Raw genomic sequence first — 20217 nt, forward strand, 5'->3', positions numbered from 1 at the left:
CCATTATAATTTTTATTATCATTGATGTTGTTTTTTCCAAAATAATTGAAGGAGCTCTTTATGAAAATAATAATATTATTAATATGCATTAATCCTAAAAAATAATTCATAACTTTCTTTATGTTATTTACCTTTATTAATGAGAGGATTTTAATGATAATGTTTATTCATTCTCTTAATTTATCTTCATATTAATACAAACCTTGTTGGTTTGTTATACAGTTTCTTTCTTCGGGGTAATCAAACATACAGGTGAACTAATCTACCTGAAGTTCTGCAAGTGAATAGTGACCTGCGTTCATTGTAACCTTGTTAAATCAAATTTGGCATTTTTTCCTCAATTAACCCTTGGTACACCGATATCATTTGGTTTTTTGACCTTTTCTCTCCTAATTTTTATTAGTTTAAGAATGAAAGATTGGAATAGTTATAAATCTATTGGACTTGATCATACTCCAAATGTAATCCTTTTTTCAGGAAAAATAAAACTGAAGATTTCAGGCAGTTTCTGCTTCTGTCAATATTTGTATTTGGGCCTTTTATGTCTTCAAAGTGGGAAGCAAAGTTAAATCTATAATTAAACTTAAAATAGACCCAATCGAGTATGGGTGGCTCTGCTAGTGTAAAATAAAAACCAACAGTAAAATTAGATGGATATCTTGAATATTGTTGGTTAAGTAGTACATAAATAAAAAATTGTTACTTACTTGAACATATAAAACATTGATCTTTAGCTTTTATTCACTAAGCATTACTTTATAAATTGTTTTGTCTTTTTGTCAATGCTATTATTTTAAAATTTCAGTTTTTGTCATATACTCTTAACATTATAACTAAGAAAATATTTTAAATTAAAAAAGAAACAAAAATTAAACAAAGCATGAATGGAGTTGTCAAGACGTTAGTTCAATTAAATCTTTAGAGTAACTTATTGGTTCTCAAACTGTGGTCCGTCTATTCCCTTTTAGTTTAGCATTGTTTCTAAGAAATTCGTATTTATTCTGTTTAATGACTCATAAGTTAACTAATCACAACGTTATCTATGAAGTTTTTAAGGCAAATAATTTGCAAACTACTCTGATCTATTAATAACTTAAGAAATTTAATACGTATGAGGTTATTGAGTAAATCTATTTTTTGGTCAATTCAATTGTGAATAAAAGAATCAATATATGATTTGATAGTCTTTTCTTTTGTTTGGAATAATTATGTAAATAAAAATATTGTACAATCTTTTATTAAAACTTAAGTCTTGTCTTTCAACCTTTCCATTAAAAAATTAATAACTTCATATTCCAATTTCCAGGATTACTACATTACAATACAGAATTATTTTTTCCATTTTTATTATAAATTATTCACATTTTATTGCATATACAATAGGAATGCAGATATGTGCCTAAAGTATTTTGTAAATTGTATTTGTAAATTGTATGCATTTTTACTATGAAAATAAAATAATTAAAATTTATAAGGTAACCCTGACAATTTGAAGAATATTTTGAAGTGGAGCAGTTTTGCTGTCATAACGTTTTATTATTTTAGTTGTGAGCTGATTTATGAATAAGTAAATAGGTCCCTTATTCTACCTTGAGTCCAACAAGAGCTTTCAGTTCTAATCCCTCAGCCAATTATCCTTATTCCTAACAGTCATTCAAGAGCACATATACCTACTTTGTTCTTAGATGTTATCTCCTTAATAATATTAGATTATGAATATAAGCTTTAGAACAAAAAACACTATTTAGTTTACCAAACACAAGTAAACTTAAATGTCAATAACTTACTTCGGATTTACAACTCCATAACTAAATTATGAGTATAAAGATACAATGTAATTGTAATTTGTTCGTACATGTAAGTAGTACAATTACATCCTTGCACTTTAAAAAATACACACATTTTCACGTCTCTAAATATAACCTAAACACATATTTGTGGTTGTAAATTATAGGCATTTTTAGTCTGCTAGTTTTGCTGTTGTAGTCAACCTAAAGAGTTTTTTATTTCATAAAGCTGGCATGATTAATGTTTCATTCTTTAGGAGATAACATATAAGAATAAAGTGTAAAGACACATTTATTTTATATACTTGCTTGATACGGAGTGGGACTTGTATTTATTGACTTCCTCTTATTGCAGATAGTAGCTATTTTAATGAAACGTCATGACATCTAAATTGCTCCCTCCAAAATATTCTTCAAATTGTCAGGGTTACTCTATTCGTTTCCCATTGGTTTCTTTTATACTTACCGAAATGCTTAAAATTTCCAACCCATTATCTTATCAATATTAATTTATAATCTTAATTTTCTGGTTCCTTTTGAGCTTTTACATTACATTTTTTTTTTAAATCATGATCAAAAAGAAGAAAAAAGGCCTGTAACTTACATACATATAACAATATGTATTTTAGCATAGAGGCTTACACATTTTTTGCTTCTGTGACTATGGGTATGAAAAATGCAGATACTCGTAAAAAAGTTTATTTTATCTCTTTTATTATGCTCACTTTGCTGTACTGCAATGGATACATACTTAATAATAATATGATAAGAAAAATAAGTTTTATTAAGAGAAGAAATAAGCTGGTTTCATACAAATACACCATTTCTTAGAGAGATATATGTACAGTATGAGTCCATTTATATAAGTACTATTTACATAGTATTTGAGTATTCTCCACTGAATAATTTCTATTTTGGGAATAAATATATCTCCTACTTTTTAAGTTTCCTTTGTGGTATCTAATGGTAAGGAATAAAAATAATAATGTTTTTGCTTTTTCTACATATGTAGAGAAAAAAAAAGTACAGAGACGTACAATGTATGATATCCATTAATGTCATGCTAAGTAAATATACATACGATACTCAGAAAATAGATATTTTTGGAATAAGGTGTAAATACTTAGAGAAAAATCAATAGTTCAGTGACCATAATTTACTTGTTATGTTATAAGGAAGCGCATATTTTGAATTGACCGAACAATATAATTATATTTATATACGTATTTGTGAAATTGAACTTAATAATCCGTTGAATGGCTTTACTTATTACTTCAATACATACTGTTGTGTCGGTCCTTATTTAACTGGTACAGTTGAGTCAAGACTTAGGAACAGTTCTGTTGGTCCTTGGGACCTGTCTTTAACTGTGAGAAAAAAAGTTTTTGTAGTTTTGTTTGCAAATTTCGATTGGCCAAAAATTGTACATTTCATATAACATAGAGGCGTTATCTGTAATGTTCGCCCGAACATAAGAATGAAGAATAAATAAAATCGACCATTGTCCTTGTGATTTCTTGATCCCTCCTTACCCCGAGTAACACCGGATCAATCAGTGATTTCAATATCAAACAAACATATTAGTTGGATAAATAATTTATTATATTATTTAGCACAATAATTAAAAAAGGAAAAACAATCTCAATGACGACATGAACGACCGATTTTAACTTCTTTAAGGACTGACAAGTGAGACTGGACTGGACATTGGCCCTCAGTCCTATATCAGGCTGACACAACACTACCTATACCGCTCTTCAAATCACAACACGAATACTAAAGCACCCCGACGTTAAAGTTAAAACTAACTTCTTAGAGCATTCAGAGTTCTTCTAGTTTAAATAACATGAACTTACCAAATTAAAAGAAAATGGTACCTTACTATTATTTTAATTTTTGTATCCCTAGCCCGAGACTTCCCTTCAAACCCTATAGTACTTCCTTCGAATGTGTATCCCACACATCAAAATTGAGATTTAGGCGATATAAACACTTATTGTGCTATTAATATTTCGTACAAATCATACTATAATCATCAGTAAATACAATGAATACTTTTTTGTAATTCATTATCCATTATATTATTTCATAGTTTATATAATTTATTGGATTTTTTCTTAATAAGAAAACTTGGAACAAAACTTTTTATTTATTTAATTATTGTAATTCGATATAATTATCGTATCAAGAAAAATTTGCAAGAGGACAGCCTTAGTATACACATATGTATACTTTTTTATATGACTTAATATTATGGCGGAAATCGAACACTATCTTTATGGAATTATGATCCAAAAAGTTTAGGGTTTAAATTGTTATATTAAGTCGGTTGAAAGTTCGTAAACTGACGCATATATTTTCTAAAAAGAATTGAATCTTAAACAGGGTTCGGAAGGAAAACGTGGACTGTTAATAAATGCTAATTATGTAATTAAAATAGAGAGGTTTTGTGATTTCCCCCTGCATATTCTGAATCTCCTTTCTGCATATGTAAACAATAATAAACATTTCTCAAATCTTTCCTCATGAGTGAGCAAGATGTCAAAATTGAGATGGCAGAGATTATGGACTTTGTGAAGTGCTCTAGGATCCTCATTTTAATAAGGTGGCCAATTTGAAAAAGGATGGATAGACCTCTCAAGGAAAGGAGACTGCAGAGGTGCAAGAAAGTTCGTGCGTGGATCAAGGTAAATAGATCCACAGTAAAAAAATTCTCTCACGAGAAGATTTTCACCGTGGACCAGGTCCACAACCGTCCAACGACCGTTGGCTTGCAAGATCACCAAAAGAGGTTAAAGTGGTGTTCCGTACAAAAAATACGCCCAAAACAATGATGCTGGTTGTCGTGGCGTCCGACAGCAAAAATATGCCTCCCTTCTTTTTTAAGGCTGAGGAGAAAATTGGTCAGGAGGACTACTACAAGGTCCTGAGGTTCCCCATACTGCCATGGCTCAAAGTAACTTACCCAGAGGACAACTATTTGTGGACCCTAGATGGAGCACCCTCGCACACGGCCAAATGCCAGAAGTTCTGCACCGATTTTTGGCCCAAGGACATGTGACCATTATCAAGTGAATATGTTCACAAAGATCATGTCTCAAAGTTTTGTGAAAATTTCTAAATTATTCATCAGAAAATAAAATTATTGACATATTTCTAAAATCAGTCATTCAGTCCATGTTTTGCTTCCAAACTCTGTAGTTTTTTGTTAGCATCAAATTTCAAAAGATAGTACAAGATTGTCAACGATCGGAAAATTTGTTCGTGAGATATAACATTTTAAGTGAAGAAAGTTTTATTGCTATACAAAAATGGATAAAAAATAATATTGTTTGTTAATGAAGAATTACTTTTTCGCTAAAAAATAAATACTTTTGAAGCTAAAGCTTTGTTGGTAAACATTATTTAAACAAAATAATTTTGAAGGATCGTAAAGTAAAGTTGATCTACATAGGTGAGACTCTACAGATATAAAAAAACGTGTCGAATATATTGTGCATGAATATTTGAACAATCGAAAGCGTGTACTAATTAGATGACGCGCAAGATCACATAATTTCGAGCAAATTTTGTGGAATTTAAACTTAATATATGCTATTTTTTTCAAGATGTGTAATTTTAAATCAAATATGTCTCCCTCACTTAACTTCAGAATACAATTCTGAAAAAATACAAAATACCAAAGAATGGAAAGACGCAACAGTCGGCTATAAAGTTATGGCATCCATTTTCTTGGATGTACATTGTGCATGATATAATATTCATTGGTTACCTCAAAAAGGGTCTGGCCGTCAACAGTAAATATAATACATTAATGTTAGGGGGTTTGAAATGCGGAAAAATCTTTTTTTTCTGCTTGAAGAACAAAAAAACTAATATTTTTTACCGAGTCACCAATCTTTGAAAAAGATGAAAAAATTGCATAGATTAGGCTATAAATGGATTTTATAAGCACCGTATTCTCCAAATGTGTCTCGCAGTAACTTTTCCCTATGTACACAGATCCAAAGAATACTTGCTGAAAAAAAGGTCTATTTTGAGACTATAGAGAAATCACCCTATTAAATGACATCGAAAATTTGAACGTCAACTATAGTTGTTTTACGTTCCATAAAAACAACAGCATAAATATGTAAAAATTACGAACGGCCATTGAAGTACAACTATAAAAATAAGTGAAACTATTAGGTGCATTCAAAAAACTAAAAATATGAATTTTTACAATTTTTTGTCACTTTCTCCAAAAATGTTATTATGTTTATGCCAAAGTACATATGAATGTCTTTCAATAAAATTGCAGATATTTTTCATTAGGCTGGGCACTATCTTTACTCTTACATGATTCTTAAATATCTATATTGTAGTTTAATTTTCTATTAATTAAATATAAAAAGGCTTACTCAAATGTAGTCGACGATAAATGTATGTATGTTGTCTATATTTATATTTATACTGAGTTTTATACACAAATAAATATATATGTGTGTACTTATATTTATTGATCAAGATTATAAATTGGTATTTAAGTAGCGGTGCATCGATTCATCGGAAATTATTTGGTAATTGTCCACATTGCTGATTAATCAGTAATATGAAAATGCTGCTAAATACATTTTTGTGGTGTAGCTAAAACAGGTTTCTAACCGACTACATAAGTACACAAATATTTATTTTCTAAAGAGCTATGAAATCTCTAGTGGTTAATTATCTCATGATAGGCAATGCTGGGGTTAGCTCGTGATCAAATAAGTACATTGTTTGAGTTTCAAAGAAAAAATATCTTCGGGTTTTCTTGCTTGAACAGTATTTTTTTCTATAAAACTCCTTTCATAAGCACTCAATGTACCATTATTTACAACTATGTCATATGTTATAAGTGTTATCCTTCATTCAGTAATCCAGATTATACAGAGTTGTTACATACATTGGGCTTGCTTTAATCGTATCTTAAATGTATTCAATAAAAAATTAATTAATAATCACCTCAATTAACTATTATTTGGTCTAATTTGCATAGGGTTGACAATGTTAAGTAAGTAAACCCATATTTTTGCTATCTAATTAACTCTTTATTGTTAAACTGGGATTTTATGTAGCCTTTTTATTCCATTTAAGTCACATTTGATCGTCTGATCATTTTAGTATATTTTTGAAACGAAAAAGTAATTTCGTGTTTTTTGCTTAATTTCAATGCTTTATAAGAAATGTTATAATCATTCGATGTAAGCCAGGTATGCTATGTTCTGTTTGATAACTTGTTAACAGCTAGATCTCAACTTCATAATGCCCTTCCCATAGAAGCACTTGTCCCTATTGGCAAAAACTCGGACAACCAATTTTCACAGGCCTCTGCTGAGGCCAAATTTGTACCCCCAAGTGCAATGACCATAGACAGAAACAGATTGTAGTCACATGGTGCCAGATCCAGACTATAGGATAGATGAATAAGAACTTTCCATGTGAGCACCCTGAGCTTCTGTTAAGTCATCAAAGATGTGTATGGCCTGGCTATGTCTTGATAAAACATGATTTCTTTCCGATTCACTAATGTTGGATCCTTTTGTTCGAATGCTAGCTTCAAGCAGACGAGTTGTTCACAGTCGAGGGAGAATAGAGCGTTTTGCTTTAAGGGTACAGGTGATAGTAAATTATTCCCTGCCAATCCAACCAAGCACACAGCAGCACTTCCTTTTTTGGAGGCCAATCCTGACTTGGACACTCTCTGAGCCACTTTGTTGTATTTCAACCCCAAAGTATGTCGCTTGACGTTGATGTAACTGATCCATCCTTCAACGTTTGTCACAACTTGTTAAAGAAATGACACGTTTTTCCCTTTCAGGTAGAAAAAATGTAAAATACAGCTTTCTTTGATACCTCCATTCTTGATGTACGATAATTCAAACTGAACCAAGAAAGCGTAATACTGTCTAAAAAGGGTTTGTAGTATATACTCACACCTTTACAACACTATCTCGTATGATTTGGTGAGACCAATAATGAACTAGATAACCTTATTTCAAAAAAGGCCGTAAAAAAGAAATACAAAAGTTACTTTTTTTCTCCAAACTAATATCTAGTAAAACTATCGTGTCTTCTTTAATTACTTAAACAAGGCCTATCGACTTGTTTTTGTGAACTATATAACCTATTTGACAATATATTATTTTATTAAATTTATTTAAGTTCTAACATAACTACTTCCCTTTTTATAAACATTTAAAAATGAATGAAGAGCATTAATAATAAATATTTTGGTATATATTGTCAAACATACATATTGCAAAAATATTTTAAATTCTTAACAATGAAGTCATTTTACCTTTGAATTAATATTTTTTTTGGCAAAACTAACATGATCCTTTTATTAACATCATTGGATAATGAATACCATCAAGGTTTAGTCTTCTTGATATTTTATTTCTTAAATAAAAATTATATTTTATAAATAAGAAGAACATATTTTTAACATTCCAATAATGCAAAATAAATGTTATATTTATATAGTTCTTCTTTATAATATGTGAAACCGTATTTTAAATTCTTACAATATGTTTTTTTGTGAATGGTTAAGAGATAAAAAACAACACTTTCTTGCAAAAAAAGAGAATGGCTTTCTTTTGTAATAGTAATAATAGTTTGATTTATGAAATGTTTTGCTGGTATAGTAAAAATATTTGGCAGATATTTAGAGATTGATTACTATATGGGTTGTTTAGTATGATATTATTTGTGAAGGAAATGACAATTTTTTATATGTTGAAAATTCCGTAAAATAATTTGTGTGAGCGTTTTCCCTCTGGGTGACATCAAAATTTACATTTAATTCATTGTTTAGCTATCCATAGTTTTATTTATTCACTTATTTCGACCAGCGGCGATAAACAACATCGTCGACAGAGTTTAAATCAGAGCATATGATTTTAGTATCATCCGCGTATAAGAATGTATCTTCTGAAAAATTATCTACTAAGTTATTAATGTAAATGTCAAAGAGCGTGGGTCCAAGAAAACTACCTTGTGGATCAGATGAAGTAACGTAACTAGGCTCAGAAACAGTGAAATTGATCACTACACTCTGTATCTCATTCGTCAGCCAGGAACTAAGCCACTGTAACAACTGAACCTTTATACCGATGTTGACAATTTAAAGAGAAGTTCGAAGGCCTTGCTGAAATCAAACTATATAACAACACAGTCAAGGTTTACAGTTACAACGACGGACGATAAGATCCCAGAAATAAATTAGATTTCACACACGAAATATTAGGACGGAATCTGTGTTGCCTACTAAAAATAAGTATATTACTCTCAAGGAATGATTGTAGCTTCCGGTTAACGTTCCGCTCCATTATTTTACCGACATGGCTTGTAAGGGATATGGGCCTGTAATTAGAAAGATCAAGAGGATCTCCCTTCTTAAAGATGGGAACTACATTTGGCTATTTTCCAGTCATTTGGTACATATCCACTTTGAAAAAAAGGATTAAAGAGCATAGATAGAGGAAGGCAACAGTATTAACACCTCTTTTCAAGAAGAAGGAGTTCATTCTGTCAGGTCCAGTGGATAAAGAGCAACGGATATTTTCAAATACACTACAAACTTCATATCAATAGAACCCACATGTACTCGATTCAATGTGGGTTGATAGATTGATGCAAAATACGTCTTAAAACAAGAAGATTTAGCCAACCTGATCTAAGATGAATAGACCTTCAATATTTCGTATCGAACCAATTCCGTTGTTACCAGAATCTACTCTCTTCTTTCTTATATATGAGTAAAGAGGTTTCATATTAGAGTGAGGAAGTTTTGACAGTTGCTCAAATCAATTTTTAATCCTATTTTCTCGAATAAGTTGGACAACATTCTACTCATATTTTTTGTAGCAATGTAGATTACCTCGACATGGATACCGTCTGAAAGGATCTCAAGAACGTCGTTCTAAAGAGACAAGTCGTTTAATTTCCTTTTCATTTTAATTGTGATGAATCTCATGCACCTGCCACGGGATATAGATACTAACAAGTAGGTGCACTATTACTATTAGTGTCTAGGCAGTCTCAACATTGTTTTGGTGGTGGAAAGAGGTAAAATGTCCGACCCAGTCATTTGTGCAAAATATTATATTAATTAAGATATAGTCACCCTTGATAAAATGGAAATATCAACTAGAGTTGCTATTTTTTCAATAAATAAAGTGATGGAAATTAAGATTGGAAAAGATCGGACAGATTAATATCATTCAACAATTTAGTGTTAACAGTATAATTGGAGGAAGAGAGCACCAGATCCAGAATATTGCCCCCAGAGTGAGTAGCTTCACTGACTTTGTGTTCCAGGAAAATATCTTGAAATACTTCTATATACAGTCTACTAGTAGACGAGGAGGGGATCCATGATAACCTATTTATACTAAGAAGATTTAAGTCGCCACAGATGATTGTGTCAGAACGAGTTGATCTTAGATAAGAAAATTATTAACTAGTCTTAATTATGCTCGTTACTAGAAGAGCGATTTATAGAAAGGATCCTATGATTATTAGATTCGACGGCGCAAATTTGGAAGTTTATTTCAGAGATCTCCCTAACTGAAGAACAGCTGAGATTACTTTTAAGCTATTAACCTTGATTAGTGAGCAGACATAATGGTAAACCAAAATTATTTAATACTTTTTTGTATATTTGTTACTTTTGTTTTTCCACATCTCTTGCTCATTTTTTAAATTGTTATAGTATGAATATATCACTACTATTAACACTAAAACGGCCAAAGATGTCAAAATGTCGTCCATGTTTTCTTATATATATATATTTTTGATTGAGCAGTAATTTTATGACATTTTTTATTTGCCAATCACTTTGATTTTATCAAATATATATAAAATGTACAGGATTATAAGTAATAATACATTACATATTACTGCCTAGAACAGCCGAAGATGCCATTTTGATATAACTTGTATTATTATTTTTTCAGGACCTATGTCAAAATGACATCAAATAAACTCCCTAAGTTGGATACTACCACACTATTTTTCAAGGAAAAATAGAGTAATTGCTTCAAAGAATTGTTTAATAATATGTAATTCAGGATCTTTTGTATCTTTTTATAGGAAAAACTCAGAAATGTCATCCGTTAAACGTTTATTATTTGAATTCAAGTTAGGTTTAGCTAAGTTGCGTTAAATGCACAATTAATAAATAAAGGAATGTTTATTAATGTGTAAATTTGTTACAAACAGCTGGTTTACCAAAAGTGTATTTACAAATTGATAACCTCTTTTTTTACATTTGATTTCGTTTTTTGAGAACATTATAATATTTATTTAAGTAACATAATATAAAATGTCATTAAAAGTTACGCTCTTTATTTCAATTCTGAATATCGTATATGCAATAGTTGCAAAATATTATGATTAGTGCTGTTTACCAAAACAGATAAATAGTGAGAGAAATTCAACTAATGCTAGAATATTAACCATATAACAGGTACTAAGTTTATCTGTGTTCATAACTTTTTCATTTTTTTTATATTAAAATCCTAGTTCATTTCTAATAACAAAACATATTTATTTTATATTTATTTACATTGAGCTTATTGAGTTGGAAATGGATATTTATATATAGAGTAACTGATTCTTTTAACAATTTTTGATATGTTCGTAAAAAAATTATTTATTTTTTACTGATTATACTTCCAAAAATTAGATTTGTAATTTTCTCAAATGACACTTAAAACCACTTTTTTGATTTTACATTTAAAAAATAAACGAGGTCATAAGTAAGAAATTTGCAGTTTTGTGTTTGATGAACAATTTTTAAATATATTTGCAATTGCATCCATTAAGATTTGAAGTAAAAAAATTGTGAAGCTCCCGATATCCAGGATTCAAAACTTATATATCAAATATGATAAGTTTAGCGTTATAGGATAAAAGTTCTTACTTATTTTTAAACACAACACGTTTGAATACCATCATTTGATTAAACTATACTTAAATATAATATTTGATATGATCATGCGAATTTTTTAATGCATTAAACCAAATCTTCAATGTCACATCTTGTAAATTATCTTTATTCATAATGAATGTCAAGGTTTTAGTAGACAAAACTATTCCAAATAAGTAATCATGTTTATGTATATTACTAAAAAGCACAGTATATACAATAAAAATGACCCTAAAGATATTTTCCATCTTCAAGTAATCAGAATAGATATGAATGTATAATTTTCATATACGTTTAGCAAATGTGGTATTTATTTCAAAAATAATAATGTTTTTTATATTTCGCCATCAAAGCTATAAATAGTTACCCATTGATATTGCTATATCAAGGAAACTGCATTATTTATTATATTCTATGTTAGTATTTCATTGTACTGTTAACATCAATGTTAATTATTTATTTTTATTTATTTTCAGAAGTTACACATCAATTCAATCCTGAGCAACAAAAATGAGGACTATTTTTTTGGGAATTTGCTCTTTATTTCTTCAACTTTCATTTTGTCGTTGTGGTATAATCAATGTAACCAATGTTCCAGAACAAACAACAGAGTTGACGTATGAAACAAAAACAAATAGTAATAGTACAAAAGAGGAGAAAAATTCAACTATAACAAGTACAGAACCATCCACGACAAATAGTACAGGTATGGTTATGGGGTATTATCTTAAAACATATATTTTTACATTTGTAGAGTGTGGTCGAGCAAATTGTTGATAAATAGAAATGTAAGAAACATGTATATTTACAAAGACGGACAATACGCCGAATGGAAGTTTCGCTGAAAGATAATTTGTACATTGGCTTAAACTTTTTAATATTTTGATATAATTTAAAATAATCGTATGATAAATAGATAAATAATTTATGATATATATAAAATATGGGTAAGCTAATTATTGTTATTATGCTGAAAATTATTATTTCATTCATTGTATTCATCAATGATCATTATATAAAAACAACACAATAGTATGTGATTCGAATGTAGCTCCAGTATTTACCGATGTAGTACTTTAAATCAATTAAAAGTGTATTCGAATGGAAAAAGCGGTAATCACTTCTCCGTTATCAATTAATTATCATTCAACTTGATGGATTATTAATATTGGAAAAACACCAGGATTGACGAACAAGCATATCAGGCAAGTATTTATGTTGCGTTTATATGATAACTATTAATGAATATAGCGATATTAAAAAAGTAAAAGAACAATCATTAATTTACCTTATAAGGTATATATTGCATATAAACGATACTTATTATATATTAAAAATCAATATATTTGGCAAAATGTATAAAATGGTAATTCGAAGAATTGAACTTTCGGCAACTTGTCCTTTTGCAAAATGTCATTCAGCATGTTGTCCTCAGCTAAAAAATTTTACCCTATTGCCCTAGAGCCATTCATACTTTAAGGTGTTGACTGGTAAGTGTTTAAATTTTTATCACAAATACGTACGTTATGTTATCATTTAAATTTATAAGTATTCTTTGAAACTAATGTTGGAAGTTGGAACAGATACAGAACTTGAACAATTCCGATAAGTTGGCCCACACCTCATCAACAGAAGCCTTTAGAGCTTCTGAACTGGAATGGGAAGGGTCAGATTCGTAAACGGCTTGTCTTTTCACATTGTATTATATAATATCGTCCGGTAGTCGAGGGTACGCAATATGGACATCAAGTGTTCACATTTACCAAGGCCAGTAGTCAATCAAATTCTCCTTACAGCAAATTTCCCTTTTAACAACTTATGGGTTTGGAGGAGTTAAGTAGACTCACGACAACCTTTTTTAGTGTCAGTTTCGCCAAATTGAACCGAAATTGAGATAATATTAGCATATAAAATGTTATGGGCATGAAATTCATGTATGAGTACTCAACTGTTAGAGTTTTGACTATAAAAAAAAGTAGATCAACTATGGAAAGGTCAGAATATCCCATTATGAAAGCTGATTTAGTTTAAGGTTAAGAACATAACACATGGGCTGGAAAGTACTGGGCTTCACAGATATGTGGAGCTATTTTTAATTCACCTTATTTTTACTTAGTACCAACCGTTAAAAGGCAGCTCTCAAAATTTCGTGAACATATGTTCTTTCGTTTTTTAGTGATTGGGTTAAGTTTGACGCTACTTTTGTTATTTCCAAAACAACGGACAAAAACAATTCTTGTGTTTTTATTTTACACTTATTTTACTTGATGGGAAAAAACACTGTTCAAGCTAAGCAATGGCTTAAAAAGTTGTATGGGAACTCTGCTCTATAATGTGAATACAAAAATATACAATATTTTAAAAAGAGCCAATTTTAAAATGAAAAAAAAGTATTTTCTTTGTGAAGTCCAGGGTTTTTCAGCCCCCGGTTTATCTAAATTATTCTTAGAATACTTTAATACTGTACAAAACACACATGTTTGTGCCATGTACGGTTTGCTCGACTACACTTTAAAGCAAAAATAACGATTATTTGGTTTCATCAATTAAATATTTTTATTTTTTTAAATATAGATAACCATACAAAAATTGCAACCATCAATGAAAATCAACTTCCTTACCGTAATCATGAAGGAGTAACAATTACGGCTCCATCTTCAAGTAGCGAAGTAGCAATAACTTCAAGGAAAGATGACGATCACTACGAGGACAGAGATGATTATCCTCCTGATTGGTCAATATGGGCACCCTCATGGTCAACTCCTCCAATTATAGAAGAGGAGGAAGAGGAAGACTCTGCAAAGTTAGTGATTGAAGAAGAAGAGACAAATGAAGAAGGAATTCCAGATGTGGAAGAATCTTCCTATCGAAAAGATGAACGAAATCACTGGTATGTTCTCTATATGAACGGAAATGAAGAATCAATTGAATCATCCTTAAAACGTCAAGACTTTATTGATGACTTGAAACTAAATCTTGCATCCAGACTAGCAGTAAGGTACGAAGAACTCCATTTGAATCGACTTACATCGTCAGGCGGTCAACTAAAAGCAAACTTTACCATTCAGTCATCACATGAAAAGGATTTAGTGCGACGACTTACGGATCTTGTTAGCAAAGATGTAGTATCCTTTTCAGGAGAAAAGTTCATTTTAAATCGAATTGTGAAAAGTGATGTCAACATTCCTGAGACTCATGGTTTAAGTCATATTCACTCATATAGTCATACAACGTCGCTGAATAGTGAGCACCATAAGAGTAATCAAGACGAACAAGTGGAACTCATGCTCTATTTGACCATTGGCGGTCTATGTATCTTTTTATTTGTTCTGGCACTTTCCTTTTTGGCTCTTCAACTCGTTAAATCTGGAAGCCGTAATGGTGGAGATGAGGACTATGAGGACGAAGATGACGATTGGAAGCTATTGCTTACAGCGGTCAATAATAATGATGGAAGTAGCGGCGGTGGCGTAAGTGGAGGAATTAACACCCCAAACACTCCGAATGATGGAATCAACGAATCCAGCTACTCCCTCAGTTCTTCTCATACACATGCTGTAAGATCTTACACAGAAACAAATCACTGCAATGAATGTGAACTTGAGAGACAACAAACTGCCAAACGACAAAGTGTAATGAACTCCACTTCTTCTCCAAGGCCAGAAGGACGCAAAAATTCAATTGCTGCTCTTGGGAATTGGACATCAAAATTAATCAATTCTTTCAGGTTATCTGGAAAGTATATTGATCTCAATCACTAAAGCACTTTTCATTTATGTACGAACACAGGGTCGTTTGATGATGTTTTATTAAAAATTTATATTTATTAGAAAAGTGTACAATGACTTTTATGTGGATTTTTTTCTTCTTGATAATTATATTAAAAAATAAAATCGAAGGCAACAATATAAATATTATTTAAAACTACAATAATATGACCTTGTTGAGGTTGATAGACCCTTCAATGTAAGAAATATTTAAAGCTCAAATTTAGTCAACATATAACTTTTATTTCATAACAAACAAAAATTATTTCTTTATCTAACAATATATATATTTATCTAGCACAATGTTGTATAACAATATGTAAGTATACGAAATATAGAATAAAAAACTCTTAGGAAAGTTGCATTATTTGTTGTACAAAAGAGCGTCCTACTGATTGTTCTTTATAACAAAAAAATATCCTGAAGCATTTATGTGACTATCCTTTTATGCTTTGTACATAGTACTTGACAAAAAAAATTATTGTTAAAATTGTGATGATTCAACTTTATATCTTGATATATTTGGACATGGTACAAATTGACTTTGAGAGAAATTGAAATAGAGAGAATTACATTATAATTGACATTGTATGTGGATATTTTCGTAAATAAGAAAAGATGGAAGCAGAAAAAAAAAATGTAAATGTATACAAAATAAATAAATATAAACAAAAAGCTTATTGACGATTGAAGTCGGAAAATGGAGATTTCAGACAAATAATATGGATTATTCATGCAATTACTTTAATTTTTCTTTGTTATCTCAGAAAATGTGAAGGCTTTCTAAAAAAGTAAACTAGAATGGGTTCTTGGTATAGCGCAGAACATCCTTCTAAAAATAAAATTGAGTTATATATCTTAATTTGTTATAAAGTTATGTTTGATACTACATTTTAATAGATATTTATAAGTGTAAAATGGATGGAATAGATAGAAAAATGATAAAAAAGTTAAATGACGAAATTATTAGAATAATTTATAATCTAATTAAATCATGTTTCTTTTTGGTGTTTTTTTTTTACTTAGCTGACAAACCCCGTTAAAAAAAGTATGTTTACATAGAGAGGGTTAAATTTGAAGCAATTTCAATATTCTATATATATCCAAGGAAGTAAAAGTAGGTTAATTTCATTTAATTAATTTTTTTACACGAAATAATCTGATTGTATAGAAAAAGAAAACATTTATAAAAATTAAATTTTAATAATTTTTTATGAAATATTCTATATGTACAAAATATTTACAAGGCAAATGTATTGCACATATAAATTGGGTTTATTGTTTGCAAACTTTCATAATGTTTGTATTTGCTTTAAATGCAAATTGATTTATAAGTATGTTCATGCATGCATGTGGAAAGGTTTGTGTACATGATGGCATGTATGCTTGCATATATACATAGAAAAATAATAATAACCATGCTTTTATATCTAAGTAATCCTTCCTCTTTATATACCTACTGATAGTTTATTTTGATAACATACAAATGGGCACTCCTCAAATACCAACATTTTATCCATACTTCACAAAATTAAATTAAATTAAATAAATATATACAAACGTGTATAAATATATTTATTTGGAGCCTTTGGTACAACTATGACCAAGAATATTCAAAAATATATGCATGAATCATACATTATCCTTCTTTCGCCCATTGCTGGTCATTGCAGCTAAGAAGACAAATAAGTCTTGATATTTTGATTGTCCCTTTGCCTTTATAGATATGCCTCCCCATGCAATAAAATTATGACAATAACTTACAGTGTGCATAAGCAAAATGAAACCCTTTTTTATTTTAAATATAAATATACTTTATCATTAACAACATGAATCTAGAATCAGCAGTATTTCAGGCCTTGCTCTCCACTAATCCTTATATTTCAAAATCCAGTGGAGAGTAGTCCGATAATGTGGGTGGCCACAAATTTGGAGGCCACAAATCTGTGAAGTTGCACCAAGCTTGAGTTGTTCAGAAGTTGGCTATGGATATTAGAGTACACTCCCATCTTCTTGACTACATTTCTGTCCCCTTGCTAACTTTGGGGTAATTGGCCAACGCCCTTTTACTGGTGGTTGATGAGGTTTCAATTTCAATGGCTACACTGGCCAAGAAGTCTTCAGTGACAATTATGTTATGTCCTCCACTTTCTATCTTTCTGCAGAGGCTCTCGATCCTGTTAATCATCCTCCTTTCCTTATGGACAAGCTCAACATAGAAATTCACATTGCCTGCAACCTTATTTTCAGAGTGATGTGCGCAGAGAATATTGCAATCCGTTGGTTGTTTGCCTTCATTGTCGTTGTTTGCTGAAGTATTAAAACCGATAATACAGCGTATGAAACCTGATAAATTTTGGAACAGTTTGTTTTAGTGTTTCAATGGACCACCCCGTGGTTAACTAATTTATAGTTTATTTATATCCCAGAGTGGTTATCCAATCTAAAAACATATAATAATAATTTATGGATGATAAAACAATTATTTTTGATATGAATGATTTATCTCACGAGTAATTTTATTATACTTCTAACAAGGTGTTTAGAAATAAGTCGCTTCAACATATTTTCCTTTTCTCTATTTAACATTTTTTTTTCATATAATCAATAGCTTTCTTTAAAAAAAATAGTATTTCAATTTCTCAATCATAAAAATAACATCATTATAACATTTTGGAATCTAAAACGAGGAACTACCTTACAAAAAAAAAAAAAAAATGAATAAGCAGTAAAGAACCAATATAAGGCTTCTTTATTACATTAAGATTGTCTAAAATCCTATTCTTATTCCCAGCCGGATACATCTAAGTTATAAAGTAACGTCGGATATTTTTATGACAGGAAGTAAGTAAAGACACGAAAGTCATATTTGTGCAGAATGCAATAAAACATTAGAGGTCCCAAACGTATTTTGAGACTTCATGGTGATGAATAAAATAATTGAAGCAGTCAGGAATTATATAAGGTAGAGGGATGTGAGGAGTCACTCATCAAAAGAACTCCTATGAAGTTTTGCGTGAACCAGTGACACACTTTGTGTACCCTCTTAAGTAATTATTATAATTAAGTAATTTCTATAGTACTATGTATACATGATATTTTATCTTTGTCATAAAATACTATGTAAATCTTTCTGTGTGTTTTTTAATTTTCCAAGGGATGCTTTTATTGCTTAAGGCATTTAGATTATCAGAATTTATCTCTGTTTTTTGCCTAATGTATATACAAAGGTGTATAAAATATGTCCAAGAAAGCGGGAGTGGCTTTTTGCTTTCTTTATCAACAACCGTCTACTTCGTGAATCGATTCTTGACTAGAAAAGAACAACAAGCACTATTGTTGATTTATAAAATAATGATTTTGTTACCCAATACTACAGATTTGGTTTATTTTTACACCATTTACTTAAGCTAATGAAACTCTCCTCTGTGCAAAATTTTAAGTCAATATCTTTATTAGCAAGAGAGATATGCGTGTTAAAATATTGAAAAATACAATTCAGGGATCAGATGAAAAATCTCCTCCTTAAAACAAACTCTCACTTCAATTCCCTATAAAATATTTTGAGGTAAAATCATCCAATTTAGAATTTTGAATATTATTAATTAAGCAATCTGTGAATGATAAAAACATATAAAAAATAACTCAATCTTGGTAGTGATTTCGATAATTATTTTTGGTGTATGTATATTTAAAAATTCCTGAAGGTATTTTTAAATATGAAATTTGACAATGTCTCCCTATTATTTATCACTACAAAAACACTAACAAAATACAATAATATGAATTTTGTTTTTTTCTATAGGGAGACAATTATAAACTTTCCATATTCTATTAGTTGCTATAAATTTAGAAATTATTTTCTTATTTAAATTCCCAATAAAATAAAACTTAAACGAGTCAAAAGAAATTAAAAATATATATAATTTTCATCAAATTTAGATCAAATATATGTCAAAGTAAAAGTAAAAATTTACCACATGACGACAAAAAGAAAAATTTAGATTGTATCTCCAGAGAGTTGGTTAATTACTTTAACATCCTCTGAAGATATTTTACGTTTTTATTACACTTAAAAAATACTTCTGCTACAAAAATCTACAAATTTATAATTCGCTGTAAAAATGAAACAAATATGGGAAATGAATTTACACAGAATGATCCTTATATCAATAATGTACCTGTTTGGTAGTTTATACTAATTTATCATCGAGATAGTTGTTTTAACTTTATATTTTTTTTACTGAGTTTAAATGGTACTCAGAGGGTAGACTTCTGTTGTTTAATAGACAATACATTTAAAAGAAATGAATTTTATCCTATAGAAAATAATCACTCGATTTGAACAAAAACCCATGTGAAATGCAAGCTGAATAAAAAAAAGTATTATTGTTAAATATAATCGCCTATGTCGTCAATAACATTCCTGACTCTACCTCAGAAACAGAAGCAGGTCTTGATGACAATCTCCTTTGGCAGATTCCAGAATTTCTCTCAGATCCTGGACATCAGCTCATATTTTGTGTTACGTGAGGTTTTGTTTGTGTTTCTAAACTGCGCCCCATACAAATAAGTATATTTGGTTGAATTCTGGTGAGCTTGGAGGCCAAATACTGGGTCCCACACATTAAAAATAATTATGCCATTCAGGTTAACGTTTTCATTAGAATGACACATGAATATGCGTCTTGTTCATAGCCAAACGGGCTTC

The 20217-nt window shown here is 30.0% G+C and overlaps 1 protein-coding gene across 1 annotated transcript in view; it reads left to right on the forward strand.

Moving 5' to 3' along the window:
* Window positions 1–15859, forward strand: part of LOC121113573 (uncharacterized) — a 69108-nt gene extending 53249 nt beyond the window's left edge. The window contains exons 3-4 of the mRNA XM_040707378.2: window positions 12216–12445; window positions 14314–15859. Of these exons, the coding sequence (XP_040563312.1) occupies window positions 12250–12445; window positions 14314–15500 (1383 nt within the window). The 5' untranslated portion in view covers window positions 12216–12249 and the 3' untranslated portion in view covers window positions 15501–15859. The remainder of the gene's footprint in view (window positions 1–12215; window positions 12446–14313) is intronic.
* The last annotated feature ends 4358 nt before the right edge of the window (window positions 15860–20217 follow it).

The sequence above is a fragment of the Lepeophtheirus salmonis genome, chromosome 2, assembly GCF_016086655.4.
Source record: "Lepeophtheirus salmonis chromosome 2, UVic_Lsal_1.4, whole genome shotgun sequence".
Lineage (NCBI taxonomy): Eukaryota > Metazoa > Arthropoda > Copepoda > Siphonostomatoida > Caligidae > Lepeophtheirus > Lepeophtheirus salmonis.